This window comes from Gastrolobium bilobum, unplaced genomic scaffold (genome assembly GCF_033153095.1).
Source record: "Gastrolobium bilobum isolate Gb01-03AN ecotype WA unplaced genomic scaffold, APGP_CSIRO_Gbil_v1 utg3161, whole genome shotgun sequence".
Taxonomy (NCBI): Eukaryota; Viridiplantae; Streptophyta; class Magnoliopsida; order Fabales; family Fabaceae; genus Gastrolobium; species Gastrolobium bilobum.
Window position 1 is genome coordinate 808,059 of NW_026899561.1, and position 23,152 is coordinate 831,210.

At 32.1% G+C, this 23,152-nt stretch overlaps 2 protein-coding genes and 1 pseudogene across 2 annotated transcripts; 2 read left to right on the forward strand and 1 right to left on the reverse strand.

Annotated features, from left to right (window-relative positions):
- Positions 1–10,408: 10,408 nt before the first annotated feature.
- Positions 10,409–11,290, forward strand: LOC133291541 (zinc finger protein ZAT5-like). The gene has a single exon (XM_061489821.1). It carries the CDS (start codon positions 10,409–10,411, stop codon positions 11,288–11,290), a length of 882 nt encoding a protein of 293 aa, XP_061345805.1.
- Positions 11,291–14,414: 3,124 nt separating this feature from the next.
- Positions 14,415–16,619, forward strand: LOC133291492 (ras-related protein RABE1c-like). Its single transcript, XM_061489758.1, has 8 exons — positions 14,415–14,487; positions 15,195–15,267; positions 15,462–15,562; positions 15,730–15,795; positions 15,916–16,013; positions 16,110–16,172; positions 16,341–16,433; positions 16,527–16,619. Exons 1-8 carry the CDS (start codon positions 14,415–14,417, stop codon positions 16,617–16,619), a joined length of 660 nt encoding a protein of 219 aa, XP_061345742.1.
- Positions 16,620–17,400: 781 nt separating this feature from the next.
- LOC133291509 (ras-related protein RABC2a-like) lies at positions 17,401–20,952 on the reverse strand (annotated as a pseudogene).
- Positions 20,953–23,152: the final 2,200 nt, after the last annotated feature.

Consider the following 23,152-nt stretch of genomic DNA (forward strand, 5'->3'; position numbering starts at 1 on the left):
CATATAAATATATATATATATAGGGAAGGGTATACTTATCACAAAAAAATTTTATCACTATTACAACCAATTTAATCACCGTTGATTTTCGTTAATCTAACGGTTATAATTTATTGGGAATTAATAATTAATTAATAAATATGACAAAATATATGTTATTAATTTCCAATAGATTATAATCGTTAGATTGACGAAAATCAACGGTGATTAAATTGATTGTAAGAGTGATAAACTTTTTTGGTGATAAGTGGATTTGTTCCCTATATATATATATATATATATATATATATATATATATATATATATAGAGGCAGGATACTTTGACACCGGTGTCAAATTTCAATTTTGACACCTCATCTCAGAACTGTTAGATTAAAAAAAATCAATGACTCTGATTTGCAAGCATGTGACACCATTGATCTTTTTTGATCTAACGGCTCTGAGATGAGGTGTCAAAGGATCCTACCTCATATATATATATATATATATATATATATATATATAGGGTTAGGATCATTTTACACCAGTGTAAGTTACACTCTCAATCTTGTCCGTTGATCCCACTTATATCTAAGGGCTCTAATTTTTTAGTAATGTGAGTCATTGGATATAAGTGGATCAATGATCAAGATTGAGTGTAAGACTTCTAACTCTTACACCGGTGTAAGAATATCCTATCACACACACATATAATATATATATATATATATACACACACATATATATATATATATATATATATATATATATATATATATATATATATATATATGAGGTAGGATCCTTTGACACTAGTGTCAAATTTGAAATTTAACACTTCGTCTAAGAGCTATTAAATCAAAAAAGATCAACGACTCTGCTTTGTAAGCATGTAATACCATTGATCTAGTCATGAAGAAACAGATTTATTGCATAACTTTAAATCATGAATATAAATTATAAGAAAAGATAAACAACGTTTAAGAACACATTGGTGCCGTCTCGCCCTAACTACTTAAATAAATTTAGCCTAACATGTTCATAAAATCAGAATTAAAAGATGATAAAAAGTAAAGAGAGTTCATGATAAAACTTGATTAATGATGATCAATGATGAAACTTTGATCTCCTTCTTCTCCTCTGCAATTACGCTCCAGAATTTCTCCGCTTCTGCTTTTGTCTCTGAGTTTTCTGCTTTATTCCGTCTTCCCAATGTATTCTGAAGGCTTCGTCTCGTTCTATTTAAAGACTTAAAATTCGGCCTTTCATTTTGGGCCAGCTCGCTGAAGCGAGCTGCTCAGCGAACAAATTCCTTTTCTCGCTTCTGAGCTCGTTTCAGCGAGCTGCAAAGCGAGCTTAATTGAATGTCTCGCTCACCTTTCTCGCTGAAGCGAGCTACAGAGCAAGGAAGACCAAGGCTATGTTTGATTACTGTTTTTAAAAATAGTTTTTTAGTTTTCAGAACAAAAAAAAAAAAAAAAAACTCGTTTGTTAAGGCTTGTTTTGTAAAAAAAAAATTAAAAACTGTAACTATTTTTTTGTTTTTAGAATCAAATTTAGAGAAAATATCTGAGTTGTTTTTGTTTTCTGTTTTCGTTTTTAACTTTAAAAACACAAAAAACACATAAAAAAACTGTTTCCATAATTATTCTACAAAACAGTTTTAAGAACAAAAAAACCAAAACACAATCAAACAGACCCCAAATCTTTATTTTCCTAATTTTTCTTTATATTTAGCCGATGTCAACTACCTTTTCCTCATCAGATTAGTGGTTTGTTCTTTCTAGTATAAAACAACCAGAAATAATAAAAAGGATTAGAATCTAATCTAGTTGTTGGAATTTTTAATATCCATTAAGATTTTACTATATTTTTAATCATATTAATTATTATTTGGACTATATTTGACATTAAAAACATAGTGTCTTTGACACTTATCAACAACCAATGATTTCCGTCCATCAACGGTTGACATGTGGTGTTAGACTTGTTAGTCTTACACCGGTGTAAAAAAATCATGCCCCATATATATATATGTGTGTGTGTGGGGGGGGGGGGGACAACTCTCATATTGTAGTAGAGTTATTTTCTCCTATCAGTGACCCTTCCATTTTCATGTAGCATTTTTTTTTCCATACATGTGGTGCCCCACATAAGATATGTATATAGCATGAGATACATATCTCCTACTGCATGAGAAAATCGAAACCATATATATATATATATAGGGTTTTATTAGTAGTCATTTAACATAAGATAGGTATCTTATATTGTAGAGAGAAAATAGGTGGGTTCCACCATTACAAGAAAAAAGGAAAAAAAAGAAAAAGGTGGGGTACGAAAATCGAAGTGAGAGAAAATGAGAGATGATATCTCATGTAAAAGGTGATTAATATTTCCCTTATATATATATATATATATATATATAGAGAGTTTTTGTGATCGGCAAGAAGAGCCATAAAATGCAGAATTTTTTTTCTGTATATATATATATATATATATATATATATATATATATATATCAGAAAAGTATTTCTGCAGTTAATGCAGAAAAATTTCTGCATTTACTTCCAAAACAACGTCGTTTTGGGATTGAAAGATTAGAAAATTATAATTATAAAGACTATAATAACCCTGAAATAAATTAAAATTATAAAAATACCATGATTTTCGCCTAAAACGATGTCGTATTGGGTTTACTGCAGAAAAATTATTTGCAGTAACTGCAGAAAAAGCGAACCCTATATATATATATATGGGAATTAATGTTTCTTATGTTGTAAGAGATAAAATTTATCTCCTACACATGCAGAAGTATGTTGGGTCATATGTGGAAAAAATAGAGAAAAAAAAGTGTGTGAGACCCATATTTTTTTCTCTCTTTTTTCCTCATATGACCCCACATACTTCTGCATGTGTAAAAGATAAAATTATTTCCTATAACATGATAAACATCAATCCCATATATATATAGGCAAAAGTATTTCTACAGTCACTTTAGATAAGCTTATCTACAGCTACCGTTTATAACTATGTTCTCCTGGGAGAACATAGTTATAACATTAAAAATTGTTTTTTTTTCTCTCCTCATTTACTTTTCAGAACCTGTCTGCTGACGTGGAGAGAGAGAAAAAAACAACTTTAATGTTATAACTATGTTCTCTCAGGAGAATATAGTTATAAACGGTAGCTGTAGATAAATAAGCTTATCTAAAGTGGCTGCAAAAATATTTACCCTATATATATATATATATATATATATATATATATATGAGACAGGATCCTTTGACCCCGGTGTAAAAGAAAAAGTTTGACACCTCATCTGAGAGCCGTTAGATTAAAAAAAATCAACGATTCTGATTTGTAAGCATGTGACACCATTGATTTTTTTTAATCTAACGGCACTCAGATGAGGTGTCAAACTTTTTCTTTGACACCGGTGTCAAATGATCCTGCCTCTATATATATAGGGAAAAAGACTTCTCATTTTATATGAAAAATCTCTTCTCTTACTAGTTACTACTCTCACTTCGATGTTCGTGCGAGTTACTTTTTCATTTTCTATTATTTTTTTTTTAAATAGGTCTTATTTCTTTCTCTCTTAGTGCCTGTTTGGATCCTCTTTTTTTTAAGCTAGAAGCTACTTATAAGCATAAGTTAGGCCAAACAGGTTTTGGGAAAAGCTCTTATAATGAAAAGCTCTTTTTTCTATAATGAAGAAAAAAGCTGAAAATTTAAAGCTCCTTGGAGGAGCTTTTTTTTAAGCTCTTATCTGTTTTTCTTGAATTGTGTGCTTTTTTTTAAATGAAAAGTGATAAAGATAGAGAGAGAGATAATTTTCTTGAAATATGTGCTTTTAAGTAAATTTTAAGCTAAAATTTTCATGTAATTTCCAAACAGCTTTTAGCTTCTTTTTTTAAGCTCTTTTTTTTAGCTTTCGCTTATAAGTAGCTTCTAGCTTAAAAATAAGAGGATCCAAACAGGCTCTTAGTAGGAAAGCTCCAACTTCTCAGGTAACATGAGAAGTTGAAGTTGCAAGGTAGGATATCGACCCTAATTACACTAATCCCATTTGAAACATAATTACCCACGAAAAGAAGAGGCTATTACAGTATTTATTATACCAAAACGCCTGGAAATAGTTTCATACATATTTTCTCTTAATTCATCAGTATCACAACTACCGATGTGATTATTTTAAATTTTAAATATAAAATAAGTTTAGAAGAGACATTCAAATGCAAAATAATTTCGAAATAAAAATTAGGGCAAGATATATTAGAGTAACGATTAAAATTTAATATATATTAAATTAAAAATGAAAATGAAAATATATATTAGATTAATAATTAAAATTGAATTCGTCGGAATTGGAACAATCACTGAATTTATGGGGTTGGGCCTCTTGCTGGTGGTTGGCTTGTTAGACTTATCTACGAAGTGATCTTCGGCCCAATTCACGAGCAGCTCCTTACCGCTGATTACTGGAGAGAGAAATAAATTTGTGTTAAGTACTAAATTTGAATTTCTCTGTGTCTTCTTCTGTGTATGTTTTCTTTCTTGTGTTTTTTTTTTTCCTTCCTACTTATGAGGGATGTTCCTTTTGTGTTGAATTGATAGCGAATCCCTATAGTTTTTTTTTTTTTTGGTGAGGACGAATATCTATAGTTGGATGGTTGATGATCATGAAGTTCTGTTTTTGCTAAATCATTTGTTTGTACTTCTGGCTCATTAGGTCCACCAACAAAAGTATTGTGAATTGTGATTGGGGTCTGGTTGGTTGTATTGTTCCACTTTTCTTTTTTCTTGCATCTTCTCTAAATTAAAATTAAAATGTTTCTCTCTTTCTTTTGCTATTTCATGAACGGTGGCTTTTGATTTATATTGCGGAAAAAATCCACATCATGGATAAATTAATATAAAACAATCATCAATATAAAAAGAATTATATGTATTTATAAATATTACATCAGTAATTTATAAATACACGTGATCTTAAATCATTTGAAAATTATAAACATTTTACAAATTTTAACAAAGTTCTTTAAATAATTTTTCAAACAGAAAATTCGTAGGATACATTAAACTAAAGACGTTAATAGATAAATATTATAACAGAATTGGCCAAGCATATGCGAGATAGATGTTTCTTTTGCGAAATAGGCTGTTTTAAAGGCTATGTTGCCTTAGTGTATTTGAGCCGCTGATGGAGGATTGAGCCTTTTGGGCTCGACCTTTGTTGAGCCTTGCCCTTTTTTATGTTGGGTCCAAGTCAACATATAAATTTAAAATAAATATATTTTCACCCTTTCATAAAAAAATCCTCATTCTGTGATTAAAGCTAATTCAACTTGTTCCACGAACACCTAGTTGGAATAAAATTTTATCATTTTTTTCTAATTTTTTTGGCTCTCGATCCGCAAAAAAAATAGTGACGAAAATAAGTAAAAAAAATGAACCAAACCTGAATGCTGGGTTGAGTTGGCATAAAGTCGTTATCTTTGGAGAACTATCCATATCTTTGCTGAGTTGCTTTTCCTTTCCTCCGACAAGTGCTCAAGATGCACAATCTGTACACAATATATGAATCCTTATTAAAAAAATATGTAGACACATTGTTTTATTCAACACCACGCAATCTACTCCACTGGAAGTTGGAAGAAGAACTTATTAGCATGGCCTAATTGAAGATTATAAGTAACAAATTGTTCCATTTCGAATGTTTAATCGCAAATTTATTGTGGAGAGTTTAACAGTCTCAATAAAACATTTATTTTTCTTCGAAATTAAAACTTGAGACAGGGTTATTGATATAAACTTAAAAAATTAATGATTACACAAACTCCCATTATACAAATACTTAAATAATTGATTTATGCTATACAAACATGATTTCTGGTGATTTCCTTCGGTTTATAAGCGTGGGTGGAGAATTTATATGGTTTTCTTCTTAACATAACTTTCAAGAGAGACTGAATATGTGCCCGATATATACTCCTAGCTTAAGGAAATTCCGAAAGATAGATGGTCACGCTTTAACTTCTAATGCTTCTAGAAGAAAACAATACACGAGAGTAGTAGTTTTCGAAAATAAAGTCACGAAAGAAAGTGGATAAATATTACCATAATATTGACTCCTACTCCAACCAGACAATTACCATAATATTGACTCCTACTCCAACCAGACAATTCTGTTTATAATATTACTTTGCAAGCACATATATGTTGGGTATGAATATGATTCATACTTTGCATACTAATGAGGGTCTTTGTTTGCAGGGTCAGTAGAAAGATAACTGAAGTCTCGCTTCCATTTGAGCAGACGAGGGTGCAGGGGGCAGTGCCCTCGGCTCGTTAAGGTCTAGTACTATTGTGGACCTCTAATTTATTGTAATTTTCTTTTTTTTAGTAGTTTGGTTTGGACCCATGAATAGATGTTGTTAAGATTTTTTAAATCCTATTTATATTCTCTTGAGTGACGGTGAGTTGAATATAGTACAAACACAATAAACATAACCTATATCGGATGAACTAAGTAAATCATCCTGTCAATTTTTTCTTTCCTTTTTTATTTTCGCTTTGTGCGTTGTGCTATGGTCGATTTTCAATTGTATAAGGGTAAGTGCTGTAATTGATTATAGCAGTATCAAGGGCTAGAACTGATTAAAGTTCTTGTGGGGCAGGTTCTTTTTGAAACTTGTATTTCCTTTTTAACTTTTTGTCCTGCACCGCTACTTTCAACTTTCAAGCATATCATAAGTTAATGATATAGAATGCCTTCTTACTCTTATTGCCCTCACCCCCCAAATTTCAGGTACGGTATTTCTTAAGAGTTTATATATATATATATATATATATAAGCACATTGTTAAGATTTCGTTTTGCTAAGCGTCAGATGTGAATATGTATTGACTTCTATAATGCAATTCGATGAGCTCATCACATACGGCATACCGGCCCTTTTATTTTATTTTATGTATATGTAGATTTTTCCACCAATTAATTGATTGATTAATTAATTCGGTCAGGTCATGTAAAATTACAAGAATAACAAAATTCTTTCTATCAAGTTTTTAATAAAGCTACACATATCCAGGACTTGAACTTGACCAAAAATCCCTTTCTGGTTGGTTCACATGTTAGGTTTTTTTTTTTTTCTTTCCTAAACACCTACGGTGGTTTTTTCAGTAATATCTCTATATAAAACCCAAAAAGTGTATTATTAATTATAAACGTAAGTATTGATAATTTCGAGTCAGTAATTCGAACGAGTGATAATGGTACCTTGACTACCTTCATGTGAATTACTGTACCATACAGTTTGGTATTTATTTTTTTCTTCAAAAAATAAGCATTATTTTTTCTAGTTAATTTTTGGCCCTGAATTTTTACAGAATTCGAAGAACAGAATCAAGGGGTATTTTTATAGTGGATGTGAAACAAAAAATCTATTGGATTAAAAGTTGTTTTAATTGTTATAAACGAAATACATGGTGTTCTGGCGACCGACAAACTCGCTTTGTGTCTTGTCTAAGTTTAAGCAACATTATCATACAATGATTGATATATTTTCTAAGATACGAGGAGGTGGAGAGTTAGTGTAGTAGGCATTCTTCATGCTTCGATTGATTATAATTTAAGCCACAATAATTAAGGAGGAGTTTTATTAAGATTATGCAGCGAAGAAGATGCTTTGCTTTGCTTTGAGCCACTAAAACCTATAGCTGATGCTGGCGATGGCTGTTACGTGCCCCTCACAAACCTCCTCCATAAGAATTCCTTACGCTAAGAATCTTTCTTCCCCACTATCTTCGCATACTCCATAGTCTATACCTTACAACACGAAACCCCCACGCCACACCCTCAGCACCGCCTATTTTTACTCCATTACCTTATTCTTTTCTTTTCTTAATTAATTTGTTCCCGTCCTTAAGGAAAATCATTCTTCTGGAATGATGTTACTTTGCCATGTATCTCTCTTACATAACTTCAATTTGTTATTCTATATTATTATTAAATTAATTATTCAGGTTTCCCAATTAATTTCTTGTTATTATTTGTATAATATGTATAATTTTGATGGGATAAGATATTGTTACTACACTATCTTAACCGATGATTTCCGTGAATCAATGGTTATTAATTATTGCGATTAATAATTAATTGAGTTTGATTTGTGGAATAGCAAAAATCAACTATTAATATATGGTAGTGATATTGGTAATAACATTATTTGGTAGTAACAATATCTTATCCCTATTTTTGATAAGTCTTTTATTTGAGGTTTTAATATTTTTCATGTTGTAGAAAATAAATTTATCTCCTATACACACATAAAAGCAGTGTTTAAAAACCCGGCCCGGCCATCGACCCGGCCGAGGTTAGGGGTCACGGGGTCACGGGTTCAACCGGGGGTTAAGGGGTCACTATGCTGACCCGGATTATATATTAAAAAAATATAAATATATGTATCCTATATGAAAATATTAAAAAAAAACCACCAATCATCAAAGATTCAAAATATACTTAACATAATTCACCAATTACAACCACAAGTCAATATTACACAACCTAATTAAAGTATCAAGATACCAAAGTACAAAACTCATTCTAATTGGGTCACTACGCTGACCCAGTTCTACCTCTTTTGAGAAGATCCCTAACAAAGAAAAATTTAAAGGAAGTAAGAATGAGTTTTTGTTTTCCATCGACGACCGTAATGCTTTCATTGGAATGGATAAAATTCTTATCTTTTCTAGAATATTCACGGCAGCAAGGTGAAGATTGAAGACGTCTAGGTCGCTGGGAGAGAAGAGAACGATTAGATTTAGGTTTGCAAGCATTTTTATTTTATTTTTTTAATAAAACAATGTTGTTTCGTGGAATTTTTTGTAAAAAGAAAAACATGCAGTGACCCCCTTTGACCCCTCTGACCCGAGAGTCACTGAAACCCGGTCGGATTTTGGGGGTCGGAGGGGTCGATATGCATATAGGGTCCAACTTGTGATCCCAACCCTCAGAGGGGAGATGTCAGGGTTGACCCGGGTCAACCCAGGGATGAGGTGGAGTTTTAAAACACTGCATAAAAGTACTTGGAGACCCATATTTTCTCTTTTTTTCCCCTATCTCCCGTATTTTTTCTTCCACACTTTTTTACGAGAAATGGAGATAACTAAAATATAAAAAACAATAAACCCTTTATTTAATGGTAGTGATAAATGCATAATTAAATGGTCCATTTTAATTTCTTTATGCTTGAAAATTTTATATTTATATGTTAATTCTAAAATATATCAATAAAATATGTAATAGTAAATTAATATGAAAATTTATGAACTTTTAATTCTGTAATATTGTAAAAACAAAGGAAAAAGTATTTGTCATTTTAAATGACATAAAATTATAATGTCATTTTAGGAGAGAGATAGACATAAGAAATTATTTTTTATTAAAAATTTAAATTAAAAAAAATCACTCACTTTCTCTTCTATGATTTTCATTTTTTGTGTCTATCTCTCTTCTAAAATGACATAACTTATGTCATTTAAAATGACAGACATCAAATCCATCATATAATAATACAAATTGATTTTATTTTGTACTAGCACTCAAATATACTTATTTATTTGTATACCAATGATTTTGTATAGCCAGCGTGATTATTGGGTAATAGTGTCCTGTGTCCACTGAGGTAGTGATTAATTCTTACAATAAGAAGTGGTTGGGTCAACTCAACTGCACATGAACTCCTTGATTAGCAAGTGTATATAGCTATTAGCATTCCATTTATAAACAATCATGTCGTGGCGGCTAGCTAGAATTATAAAATAAATGGGAGATAATCTCGCATCACAAATCGCAAGGATTGTGTACAACGTACCCATAAAATTTTCTACACTTGGGAAGTGGCTGGTTATTAATAAAAATGAGGTTAAAATTAGTTTAGTTAAGCTGTAGTGGTAGAAGGAAGTTTAAAAAAAATAAAATAATAAGAATGAAGAGAAAAGAAACACTACAAAGCAAGAAAGGCTAATAAAAGGGGGATAAGAAAAAAGGGTGGTGTGGTGTGGTGTGAGAGAGTTGCAAAATTGTGTGTGGTTCCAGGCTTGCAAACCAATCCTCCAGAAAGGAATCGTTGAGAAGAAGTAATGGGTTTGCTTCAAAGCCAACCGAATCTCACTTGTTTCCTCGCTTCCTCCTTATGCTATATATAATAACTTCCAATGTTGGAAACGCAACTACTCTGGCAAAGCCAAAAAAGCACGTTACTGTTCTGGCCTCAGGGTTATTATGCCTTTTTCCCTCAACTTGAAATAAACCTTTTCTCATCCTCATTCCTCACCTCACCAATAATATTAACTCCCACTCTCTCTTTCCATTGCTTCTTTTTCTCTACTCTCTCTCTCTCTCTCTCTCTCAATAAAACAATATGCAGGTTCAAGAGGAACATGACCATGTGGTGTGCAACGATGATCAAATGCAAATCATCATCAAAGGCAAGCGCACGAAGCGTCAAAGGCTACCATCACCTCTTAGGCTAGCAATGTCAACAACATCAAGAAGCAGCACTACTGACAATTCAGGAGGATCATATGATGTTGCTACAACCTCAACCACTGTTTCAATTGATGAATTCAGGAACAGAACCGAAGAATTAGAGGATCACGACATGGCCAATTGTTTGATTCTCTTGGCTCAAGGCTATCATAATAACAACAACCAGCATGTGGCTGCACCTGATCACAACAATAACAACAATAAGAAGAAGATCACAGGGCTATACCCTTACCAGTGCAAGACTTGTAACCGATGCTTCCCTTCATTCCAAGCGCTTGGTGGCCACAGAACCAGCCACAAGAAACCTAATAAGGCAAATAGTAGTACTACAGAAGAAAAGCAAGGAAAAGTTACTACTTTTGTTAATGAGTTAGCAGCGAATGATCATCATAATTATGATCCCACAAGCACCAACCTCACCTTACAATTATCTAATAGGGATTTGTATAGAAGCAGCATTGCTACAACAACTACTCCTAAATCTAAAGTTCATGAGTGTTCCATATGTGGAGCTGAGTTCACATCAGGTCAAGCCTTGGGGGGTCATATGAGACGGCATAGAACTTCTGCAACATTATCTATGAGTGGTGGAAACCCCGGAAAACAAGAAGCCAAGAAACCCAGAAATGTTTTGAAGCTGGACTTGAATCTTCCAGCACCTGAGGATGATCACAGAGAACCCAAGTTTCCTTTTCAGTCCAAAGAAAAAGTTATTGTATTCTCTGCAACTTCTTTGGTGGATTGTCATTACTAAAGTTCAAGTCTGTCTTTTTCTTTACATTAACCTCACTCTGTCTTCAGTACTATTGACCTTCTTTATTATTATGATTTTTTATTTTTATTTTTTACCTTAGCCTTGTATATAATTGTTGATTCTTTCCATTCATTCTATGACACAAAATAAAATTTGAATTTATTCAGTCAGTGGATTGTAAATATATAGATTCACAATTTCCTCATTTCTTTTGTTTTGATTGTCATTCTATTTATTGGTTTATAAAACCAATAAATTAGTTCATTGTGTGGTAGCAACAAAACCACAAACCGAAAGTAGTGGATTAATTAGTTCATTGGGGCTCCGTTTTGGAGTGGTAGAAAGATAAGTTCCATCAAAATGATCACCAAAAAAAGAAAAAAAAACCCGATGGCAAGCAAAGCCATTGCTTAACTGAAAGACCTTGAGTCAATTAATTAATATTCTTCTTGAGTTATCAATGTGTAGTAATTAAGCTGTTTGAGTCAAAACTGACCTTATCCCTGCAGTTTATTTTTGTGGGGTGAGGTTAGTCTGCCATTAGTTTTGCTTCTAGATATTTATTGCAAGTTAATTACACACATATTCCTCTTTACTTTGTGTGGTTACATTTTTCTCCATAATCATTGTTTCAGTTAAAGACAAAGCAGTTGACTTAATTAGACACACGTGTTTAGAGTTTTTTTTTTAATAGTAAATATCTTTTTTCTCCAACAAAAATTATGGGCTCAATTTAATCCCTTAAAAAAAAAATTAACTTGTATTCCTCTAAAATTTAAAATAGAACCAATTAATGATAATTATGATTTCTTTAAAATTTAAAGAAGACTCTCATTAATTCCTTAAAAGGTTTAGAGTCTTTTTTTAGAGTTTCTTTTTAATAAACAAAAGATAGGATATACTCTACCTTTGGTTGTCAATTACCTAATCGTAGTAGGAGCTTATTTAACACATCCGGGAATAAGCTTTGCTGATATTGGACTACCTAAATAGAGCTTATATTTCCACATTACAAGTGGACAAAACTGTCCTAGAATTTGGCCTTTTTTTGAAATGTCCTAGTCATTATTGCCTTTTTTTTTTGTGTCTTTAATATTTTTGCATATTATATTAGCGGGCATGGGAAACTGAAAAACCGTGCTTACATGTGGGATGTGAGTGACCATATATATAGGAAATATAAGATATTGTCTGCGTCATTGACTCATTGCTGAAAGAAGTGAGCTCTTGCACATTAGTAAGAAACATAAATATAATGTCGTATGATACAAAATAGTCATTAAATGTGTTTTCAAAAAAAAAAAAAAAATAGTCATTAAATGTGTTAATTTTAGTTAGGATTATTTTTTATTAATATAAAAATAAGAGAAGTGAATTGCTGATTTAATTTGTTTTGGCAAATTTTTTCACTACACTGTTAAACCCGTTATTGTAGGAAACCCGAGACAAAACATTCTTTGGGACCTGCTGCGCCTCTAGGTGTGAACTGTTGAAGTTTGTCTACTTGTAATTGTACTGGAGAAAAAGTTAATCCCGTCAAGATAATCAATTATAATTTGTGCTTGGACTGTTGTACATTATGAACAACGTTTACATTGTTATACATGAAATCATTCTGTCAATGGCTCAGTGCCAGCCCCCTTGCACTTCCGTTTGTCTTATTTCGAATGCCCTTTTAATTAATGTCAATGGTATTGTACTCAGTTTCTTTTTGTATAAGCAATTTCTATCGTAAATTATTGGTGAATTCTTCCATTCCCTTTTCGCTTAAAAAAATTTCTTACTTTTTTTTTGATTAAAACAATGGTACAATCACGAACGAGGTCTGCATGTGAATGCTGCACTATCTTTACCATAAAAATTCAACTCGAATGAAAGACAACTAATCAATATTGTTGAAATACAATATGTATCATGTATCGTTTGAGTGATTTTTTGTATTGTGTATTATGAATTATATTGAATTGTAAGATACTGAAATATAATAAAAAATAGTTTTAAAATATGGGATAAGATATTGTAACAATAAATTAATGTTACTATTAATGATATTACTACTCAATTTCACTTTTAGATCGATTATGTTGATCTAATGGTTATATTTATTTCCACTTTTGTATAGTTATGATTCCCCATATTTAATGTTTTAAATATGGGGAATCATAACCATACTAGAAATAAATATAAAATATTAAATACGGGAAATCATAACCATACAAATGTGGAAATAAATATAACCGTTGGATCAACATAATCGATCTAACGGTGAAATTGATTGGAAGTAACACTAATTGGTTATTACAATATTTTTTCCCTTAAGATATATATTAAAATATTTATTTAATTATTTCCTTTATTAATACAGATTTTTTAGATTGATTTTTGAGTTTTAATCACAAATCAGATTTTTATTTTTTTCCTTATTAATAATATTTTTTTAGATTTTTTTAATTTAAATCATAAATCAAATCTTTGTTTCTATTTTTATATTGAAAATTAAATTTTTTAATTTAATTTGCATATCGTATGATACATGATACGTATCGTATCTATAATATGTATGATATCGTCCGATACAAACTTCTTTCTGCTATATGTCACGATACTTATTACTGTGCTAATAAATCGTATCATATCATATGAATCGTATCGTATATCATAAGATATTGATAACTATTCAACTAATTGAAGGTGTGTAATTCTGATTTCTTTTTTTGGCTGAATACTGAAGTACATTTTTTAATGTGATCTCAGTAATCTTAGAAGAAAAATAAACGGTATAAGTAATATTAATGATAATGCAAACAGCTGGCTGTGACATAGTGACTACTACTGACACCAATATTCCAGCATAACAATACAAGGAAAGCGTCGTAAAAAATGAGGTCAAAGGTCAATGTGGGCCTATGCATGTAACTGCCACTATATATGAGGGAGCAAGTAACGTTTGTAATTGTAAGTTGTAACATAGCACAGCACAGTCCGTCGCACTTTTTTGTTTGTTTGTATCCCAAACCCTCACAGCACAGTTGTTTGCTTAGTACTACTAGTTATTTAAGTTTTGGTTTTGATACTTGTTGTGACTTTCTCTGTCTCATCATCAACTGCTTCAATAACAATAGATATGACTCCTCCACCTTCAAGAGCTCGTGCTGACTATGATTACCTTATTAAGCTTCTTCTCATTGGGGATAGCGGCAAGTCTTATATACATTTCTTACTCTCTCTTTTTTGAGTTTTTCTTTTGGTTTTCCCATCTTCAACTTTTGGGTATTGCTGTTTAATTTGCATTATTAATTTGTTAGTTTGCTGCTTTTTAGATTTGCCAGAGTTATATAAAATTATTAATATAGCTTTACTCAACTGCTTAAGTTTTGGATTGAATTGATTCTTTATATGATATCAGAGTCTCTCGGTGTTACATATTCGATCTTCACCGCTCCTTACTTTTCCTTGTGTAATTTTTTAGTAAGAGCATGTTAAAGATATATAACAAACATTAATGTAGCCTCAACTAAAGCACGAGCTCGTTGAATTAAGATTAATATTCTCTATTTGTCACAACTTTCTTACGCAATGATTTGGTTTCTCTGTTACACGTTTGGATGACGCTATTTGCACACTCTAATTCTCAGTCTTGAAGTGCACAAATCGATTTTTATACAAATGTTTCAAAATATTACGAAACGATAGTACAAAATAATTTTATACTTACAGTGCATGCCAAATAAATGTATATTTTAAATAAAAGAAGTAAATTCATTTAAATATAAATGAATAATTATATCAAATTTGTTTAGAATTATATTTATCGTGTTCACTTTTAATGTTGCTGCTCTAATATTGCTTTTTTATGAGGCCATTGTCCTTATAATTGACATGATACTGTTAATTAAATGTGCAGGGGTAGGAAAGAGTTGCTTACTACTACGTTTCACAGATGATTCTTTTAATACTAGTTTCATCACTACTATCGGGTATGCATATAAGAAATCCTTAGGAGGCATTTTGTTGTTAATTATGTTATGCGATTATTTCAGGGAATTGAGAATCTGTATCAAGGCATTACATGCTCTACTAGCATATTACATATTATAATAACGAAGCACAAGAAGTTCTAAAGGAATATGATCCTTTCGGTAGGGTACTGAGACATATTTTACTCATTCAGGATTGACTTTAAGATTAGGACAGTTGCGCTTGATGGGAAACGCGCAAAACTGCAAATATGGGACACTGCTGGCCAAGAACGTTTCAAAACAATAACAACTGGTACCTTTTTTTTTTTTCTCTTCACAGATGAATTATCTTAATAATTTTATAAACAATGCTGGAAGAAAGGATAAAAAGATAGTAGAGTGGATTTTTCATTTTTCATTTTTTTTAATTGTTTCTGTATGTATTGTTAATTGATTGTTATTTTTTATTGTTTCATATAGCTTATTACAGGGGTGCCATGGGTATATTGCTGGTCTACGACATAACAGATGAATCATCTTTTGACAGTATTGCACTATCTCACTCTATTTTTTTTTGTTTCTCTTATAATCTTTAAGATTATAATGGTGGAATGGTATCAACAAGCAGAATTATGTATTCATGGTTATAGTTTAATATTGATGTAGACATCAGGAACTGGTTCAGGAACATTGAGGAGCATGCATCTGATAATGTAAACAAAATATTGGTGGGGAACAAAGTTGACATGGATGAGAGCAAAAGGGTAATGACTGAAATTTGTTTACAAGCTTATCTTGTTGTTGTTGTCTGCTATATATATCTCAAGTGATTTTTTTTTTTTTGATGGATTTTCTTGTAGGCTGTCCCAACATCAAGGGGCCAGGCTTTGGCTGATGAATACGGTATCAAATTTTTTGAGACGGTTAGTATAATGTAAAATGCCAAATTTATCACCTACAATTTGTACACATTGATTTAAGCTGGGTTTAGCTACTGTTTATTTTGCATTTTTTGTTACTTGAAGTTTGAGTATGCACTTCTCTGGACATTACTTTCTCTGCACTTTCGTGATTGAAACTTTTCTGACCAGAGTGCCAAAACAAATTTGAACGTGGAAGAGATCTTCTTTTCTATCTCGAGAGACATAAAGCATAGACTTTCAGAGGGTGTTCCAATATCGGAGGTACATATTTTGCCTTCCTGCATCTTCTTATACAGGCACAGGATGGATTTTCTGGACTACTTTTTTGACATTTTTTATTTATTTAATATATAGTCTCAAACCATCAAGATCAGTAAACCTGATCCAGCAAGAGGCTCAACTACCTCAGCAACAATGACGCTGATACCAGCATGCTGCAGCTTATGAGTTTCTGCTGGTACTGACAATTCTTCATGTGTTCCCTTGTCATTGTGGAATATGATGTTGTGTACAGTTTGCAAAGGCAAACAAGTAGTTTTCTTTTGCTCTTGCAATTTCTACAAAAATTTTTGTTGAAGAAACTTTTCCAAGGATCTGAAAGATTTGATGCAGCTGGAAAGATGTTTAGAAAATTTTCGATAGTTTCATATTGTCTAGTCAGACTAATTGTGGCCGTGGGTATCTTAAATATTTTGTTGGCAGCATCACATTGAGTTGAGTGATATGCTTCTTACACAATCTTACTTCAGAAACTGTGTACAAACTACTGATGCTGCTGTGTTTTAAGTTTTCAATTGCAATAAAATATCCTTATTTTACTAGAAAATTAGGAGTTACATCAATACAATTCTCTGCGAGGAATTTGGCAGCCACTCTTTAATTTATCCAACAAAACGTTGTTTGCAAATTTGTAATGATATTTGCACAATATATTCACAAACCTGTAATATTAATAGCGGATTATATATATGAGAGAAACTTGTAAGTGGTCCATGCCCTCTATTCTTTGACAAAACCATATATATAGGCTGAACAAGTTTGTGAATAAGTGAATGCAGGTCACGCTAGTAGACCCTCAAGTAGTATTTTGGAGTAAAACAACTTGCGTACGTTACTTTTATTTTTTTGCCTTTCAACAAGTTAACCAAATTCTTGGATTAATTAGGTGTACTGTGCGCAATAAAATTGCATGAAACTGCAGTTGCATTATCAGGATCGACTTGGATCTTGGAGCAACACATAAATGATACATCATTCATAGGAAAACAAATTTACACAAGCTAATAGGTGTCATTGTTGCCAATTACCCCATTTTGGTAGAACAAGTAATTAAGCAACCAAAAGACAGTGGCAGCAGTAAGAAACATGGGAAGAAGCTCACATATACAGGATTTGTCAAAGATATGCTAGTTTAAGACTCAATGTCCTCAACGCAGCATTTTTAAGAGCAACAACCACCGTTTTGGGATGCTTGGGGTTCTTGTTTCTGTTTTAAAACATTCCTTTTAACTGCTGTTGATCCTTCTTCCAAAAGACTAGGAGCTTCCATTATCTATCAAATGGTGCCATATTTGTCATGATTGGATAGGAAAAACAATACACAGCAATCAGTATACAATAGAATTTTCACTAATGCAAAATATCATCACTTCCGCAGTTCCACTCTTTATTCCTTGTTTTACATTTTCCAAGTAATAATTACATCTTATAATAAATAATTAAGTACTTTTTTAGAATATTAACCTAATTTCTTAAAACCAGATGAAGTATTCACTCTCCACCATTATGTCTATTCTTACTGATGACTAAAGCAAATATTAGGTACTTCTGCATCCCAAAAATTACTAATTGAAACATGTTCTACACTTCGCTCCGCAAATTTCTCAATTGAATTATTATTAGTTTTGAACAAATGTTTAAGCTTAGGTTAGTTTATGACCTTACAGTCAGTTAATTGCAAAGTTGTATTATGCACAAGATAAAAGCAGCTTTTGAGCAAGCATCTAAAACTGTACCTTTAGAGCAAGTTCTTCAAAGCACTGCTCCACATTTTCTCGGGTTTTAGCACTACATTCAAGAAGAAAACACCCCAATTCCTTGGCAAGGGCTAAGCCCTCTTCTCTGCTCACAGCCCTTTCAGAATCCTAAATGTAGAGAAATAAACCATTACAGAAATTAATGAATAGAACATAAAAGATGGAAATGGATCCTTTTAAGTGAGATTTTGACATGATATGGTCATGTGAATAGAGAGATAGACACAAAAACATTAAACAAGTGGGGTCATGAAAAAATTTGTGGGACATAGTTTAAGGCTTTTGTGTCTACTTCTGTCTACATTACCTTGTCATGTTAAAATCTTATTGGAAGGAACCCTAAAAGTTGTGTCTAAATCCATTTCAAAATTTTGATAAATCTAAATCTATGTCTAAAAATGAGGCTCTTATTTATGATCTTAACCTATGACGTGAGCATTGGGTTTTGACGTTAATGCTAGATGATGTCCTAGTTCTGATTCATCTATATCTCCAAAAGTTTCTTTAACATTTTCAGTGTGTCAAGTAAACTGTTAATGACTGGCTTAATTAGGTTGCTTTGACAACATGGAAGGTTCCAGACGACAGTGCCGCCTAAAGTGTATGCATGTAGTAATCCAGATATTCACAGAATCGACATTGAGTTCAAAAACAAATGCCCCTTGCTGATGCAATGAGAGTATAAATGGGACTATTTTCATCTAATATGGCTGAAAATACAAGGATCCAGTTTTCTGATGTATGTCATCAGATAAGTTTGGAGCAGTTGTATGTGCATCATATGCATGTCCATGAAAGACAAGGTCTTATTTGATCAATTTTAGTTGGTCCCTAAGAACCACACCTAAAGCAAAAAAAGGATAGAATTAAAGTTACTTACTAGAAATCATATAGATGTCATAATTTTCTCGTGATGGGAGTATTGGATTATTGTTATTAATTCTATAAACACTGAGTGAAGGGATATACGGAAGACAAAACTTGAATTTTGTTTCATTGCCTTAATGCAGATAGGATCAGAGCCACTATTTTTCAACCATTTTAATGAGGAATACTTCACTACAATTACAAATTCATTCCCTTGAGTCATGTATATTCAGGTCCAATATAAGAGCACAGAACTTACTCTATCAACTTTATTTCCAACTAGCATCTTCACGCAATCCTGATTAGTTGAATAGAGTTCGACTTCCTTAGACCACACTTCTGATAAGTTTGTAAATGTTTCTCTCCTTGTCACATCGTAAACTAGAAGAAAAGAAAACGAAGCACTCTATAAAAGGAAATCATTAAAATTCAAAACATATTAACTAGCAATAATTCAAACACATACTTTATCCACCTTAAGTATTATAAAATTAAGGTTTCAGATGGTCCCAAGAAAAATATGCTTACCAAATTCTTCATGCCTTAAAAGGGACAAGAAAGACAATGGCAAGAATCATGTTACTATCAAAAAGATGAAGCAACGGGGGACATCATTGAGAAGCGCCTTGTATCCCTAGTTACAATTGTAAAGCCAATCTAATGATTGATAAAAACTATACAACTTATTTTACTATATGCATTTATCTAAGCCTTCAAAAGCAGAGCTTGAAACCAAGGTTGGTACTAAATGTTATCATTTAATTTTAATCTTCCTTTATCAGGCATCACTCTTAAATAACAAATATCAAGAGCATGGATGAAAGTACAGACTTAAAACAGAGTTCAATGCTAGTGGCAAATACAAATATCCATAACGAATTTCTAGAAAGGCCTCTGACGTAGAAGAATCAGATAATCTTATACACATAAATCAATTTACCATACCAAGAACGATTCCTTGTGCTCCTCTATAGTAAGAACTAGTTAGAGTCCTGAACCTTTCCTGCCCAGCTGCAAATAGATGTAATGTTATTTTTTTAAGTCTATAATTCAATATACCACTTGAATTAGTCATTTTGGTCAATGGACAAGTGATTCAACAGAAACAGTCTATGAGGGACCATTTCATTCTAATCTGTTTGAATCACATGCTGCAGGGATTGAACAAAAGGTCTAAGTTCAAGAACTGGAAAAGCACGAGATTTGACTATATATTACCAGTGTCCCAAATTGTTAGTTTTAATCTCTTCCCACCTACTGTGAGCATTTTGATCTTAAAATCAACACCTACAGATCATAGAAACGACATTAGATCATATCAAAACTCAAATCAGATAAAAGCAAAATGGCCTAGGCAAGGAGAGCATAAATTCAATTGTTTGTTAATTCTACTGGTATAAAAGGAGCAAAACAATATAGCAGTTAAATCGTACACAAAATTAACAATCACAACTTTTAACAGTGTCACTGTAAATAATAGATCGACAAACAACCATGAGGAACCATTTGGTTAAGAACAAATTATAAGAAAGAAGTGCAACAATGAAATCCCATGCTTGTAAAGCTTGAAGATAAAGAAATAATGGGTTTATGCAATCAGCAACAAATTACCAATGGTGGGTGAAAGATCGTCAACAGAGCTAGAAATGAAGCTGACAAGTAAGCTACTTTTTCCCACCCCGGAATCTCCAATCAACAAGATCTTGAAAGAGAGATCATAGCCACTGCTCTGACCTGAGGATGAACTCATTCTCTCTAACTCTTTCCTCTGTTGAATGTGTTATATGTGTCTGTGTATCTGTCTCTAAAAAGTACAGTGAAAGGAACGTGTGCAAGTGAAGAAAGAAAGAGAAAGAGCAAAACTGAAGGAAGAGAGAAAAAGGAAAGATAAAGGCTTTGGGTGTTAGGAGGCTACACTGTAAGAAAATGCAGTGGGACATCACCTCAACAGCATCTTTGTTTATTTGCTTTTGTAAAGAGAGAGAAAGCAAGAGAGAGAAACAGAGAAGCTAAAAGAAAAGTAAACGACTACCCTTTGCCTGAGATCAGGAACAATCACCCTTCATTAGCTGACACACTACACCAAAGTATTTTTTTCTTTTCTATTCAGTTCTCTGATGTATATAATATAGATTATATTTCTCTCCATAAATCAAATATGAGTCTCACTTGTGATATTATCTCTGTTATATAAGATAATATTTCTCATATAAAATGAGAAAATGATTTCTTATATATATATATATAGAGTTATGATCATTTTATATTAGTATAAGTTACAATCTCTGAATCTTGTTCATTAATTTCATTTATATCTAAGGGCTTTAATTTTTTAATAACGTGAGCCACCATTAGATACAAATGGATCTATGGTCAAGATTGGATGTAAGACTTCTAACTCTTATACCAATGTAAGAATATCCGTCCTATATATATATTATGAAATTCATGCATGCGGTGCCTTTTTTCTGTGGAGTGTAAGGTTCTTGTCCCAACTCCATGCCCCACGTGCGTGGAGGTGGGGATTGGTGTGGTTTACTCTGAAAGTAATAATGCTAATCAAGTAGAGCATAGCACTGGTTAATTTTTGTTTCTCGACCAAACATTCGAACTTGTTGCTTTTTCTCTCATGTTATCATCATGTTACAGCATCTTTTCAATTTAAGGTGACAAAATTAAAGAATGCTAGCTGCCAATTGGTAAAACTTGGGTGTTTCTTTGAAAACACCATAATTAATCATTTATGCCTTTCATTCTCGTATCGTCCCAATCCCACCCTTTTCTCTTCATAAAAATTCAGATTTTTTTAACAATACTGCAAAACTTACACATGAATCTATGCAGTATGCACTATCATAATTGATGCCTTGTTCTTTTGTTATATGGTTGGTTGTATAGGCTTCCACGCATATTCCATAATCTTGCATTATATTTGTTTTTCTTAATATATGGGCGTTCTCTCGTATCTGTCATGTCTACAAACCCAATATTTTATGATTTAGATTCACATGTTGGTGAATGCCACGTTGTTTCGAGGACTAACACGTGAGCAATAAGCAATTTCGTTGGCATACTTTTAAGATTGATCTACTTCATTGTTATTATATGATAAAAATAGAAACTCAATAGTTGTTGTTATAGTGGCGTTCTAATCAGAGATTTTGACATGTTAAAAGAATAGTAAATTCAATTTTCAAAATAGTAAGTTTTGAAGAGGATGAAGGCGTTCTAATCAGAATGTAAAATGAATTCAAACACATAATGCAAGGATGACATTCATTCTAATAAATTAGGTAGTAATTAGATCGAGATGAAGTATCATTTTCTTCTACAAGAAAGGGATATGACTCTGAATGAATTGGGGTCTTCAAGCGTGCACTTTGTTTGAATGCTGCACCTGAGAGGCATCATCCGACCCAATCCTATAAGGTGGGGTGTTAATATCAAAACGGAGTGAGACCAATATGAAGGGCCCATTATGTCCTCACAAAGCCTCCATTTTTTGAAATTCGGTGAGAGGTCTATTTCCTTCCTTCAATTACATATTTTTAAACCAAATTTTTCCTTTCCGAGTACACTTTATATATTCTCAGCTGATGTTTTTGATCGGTGGAGATTTATGAGTCATATTTTATTTTGTTATGGCTTCTCACATAACTTGGTTTAGTTCTATTTAAGGAAGGATTGAAATCGACTGAAAGTTTCATTTCAATATTTGGATAATATTTTAAAATAATATAAAATTAATGTATTAAATTTGTGAGACTTTATATATAAAAAAAGTGTTATTAATTACCAAAAAAAAAGTGTTATTTATTTAGTATATCGACACTAATTAGCCTCCGGTATTCTTACAAGAATTAATTCTTTGAACTAATTATGTGACTAATCTCGAGTTGGGACTTAGTCATAGTTAAAGTTCTTTGCCTTTTTCTAAAGATGTATTGGGCCTGTTTGGATGAGCTTTTAAAAAAATGACTTTTATGCATTGCTTTTTTTAAAAAAACTTTTTTTAAGAGGTAAAGTTATTTTACGTTTAGATGTATGATCTGAAAATCACTTTTACATAAAAAAGTT

Excerpts from the sequence above, each read along its gene's own strand:
- LOC133291492 (XM_061489758.1), top strand. The coding sequence starts at position 14,415 with ATGACTCCTCCACCTTCAAGAGCTCGTGCTGACTATGATTACCTTATT. Across the intron at positions 15,268-15,461 it reads AGTTTCATCACTACTATCGG|GATTGACTTTAAGATTAGGA; the intron begins GTATGCATATAA and ends TTACTCATTCAG. Across the intron at positions 16,014-16,109 it reads ACATGGATGAGAGCAAAAGG|GCTGTCCCAACATCAAGGGG; the intron begins GTAATGACTGAA and ends ATTTTCTTGTAG.
- LOC133291541 (XM_061489821.1), top strand. The coding sequence starts at position 10,409 with ATGCAGGTTCAAGAGGAACATGACCATGTGGTGTGCAACGATGATCAA.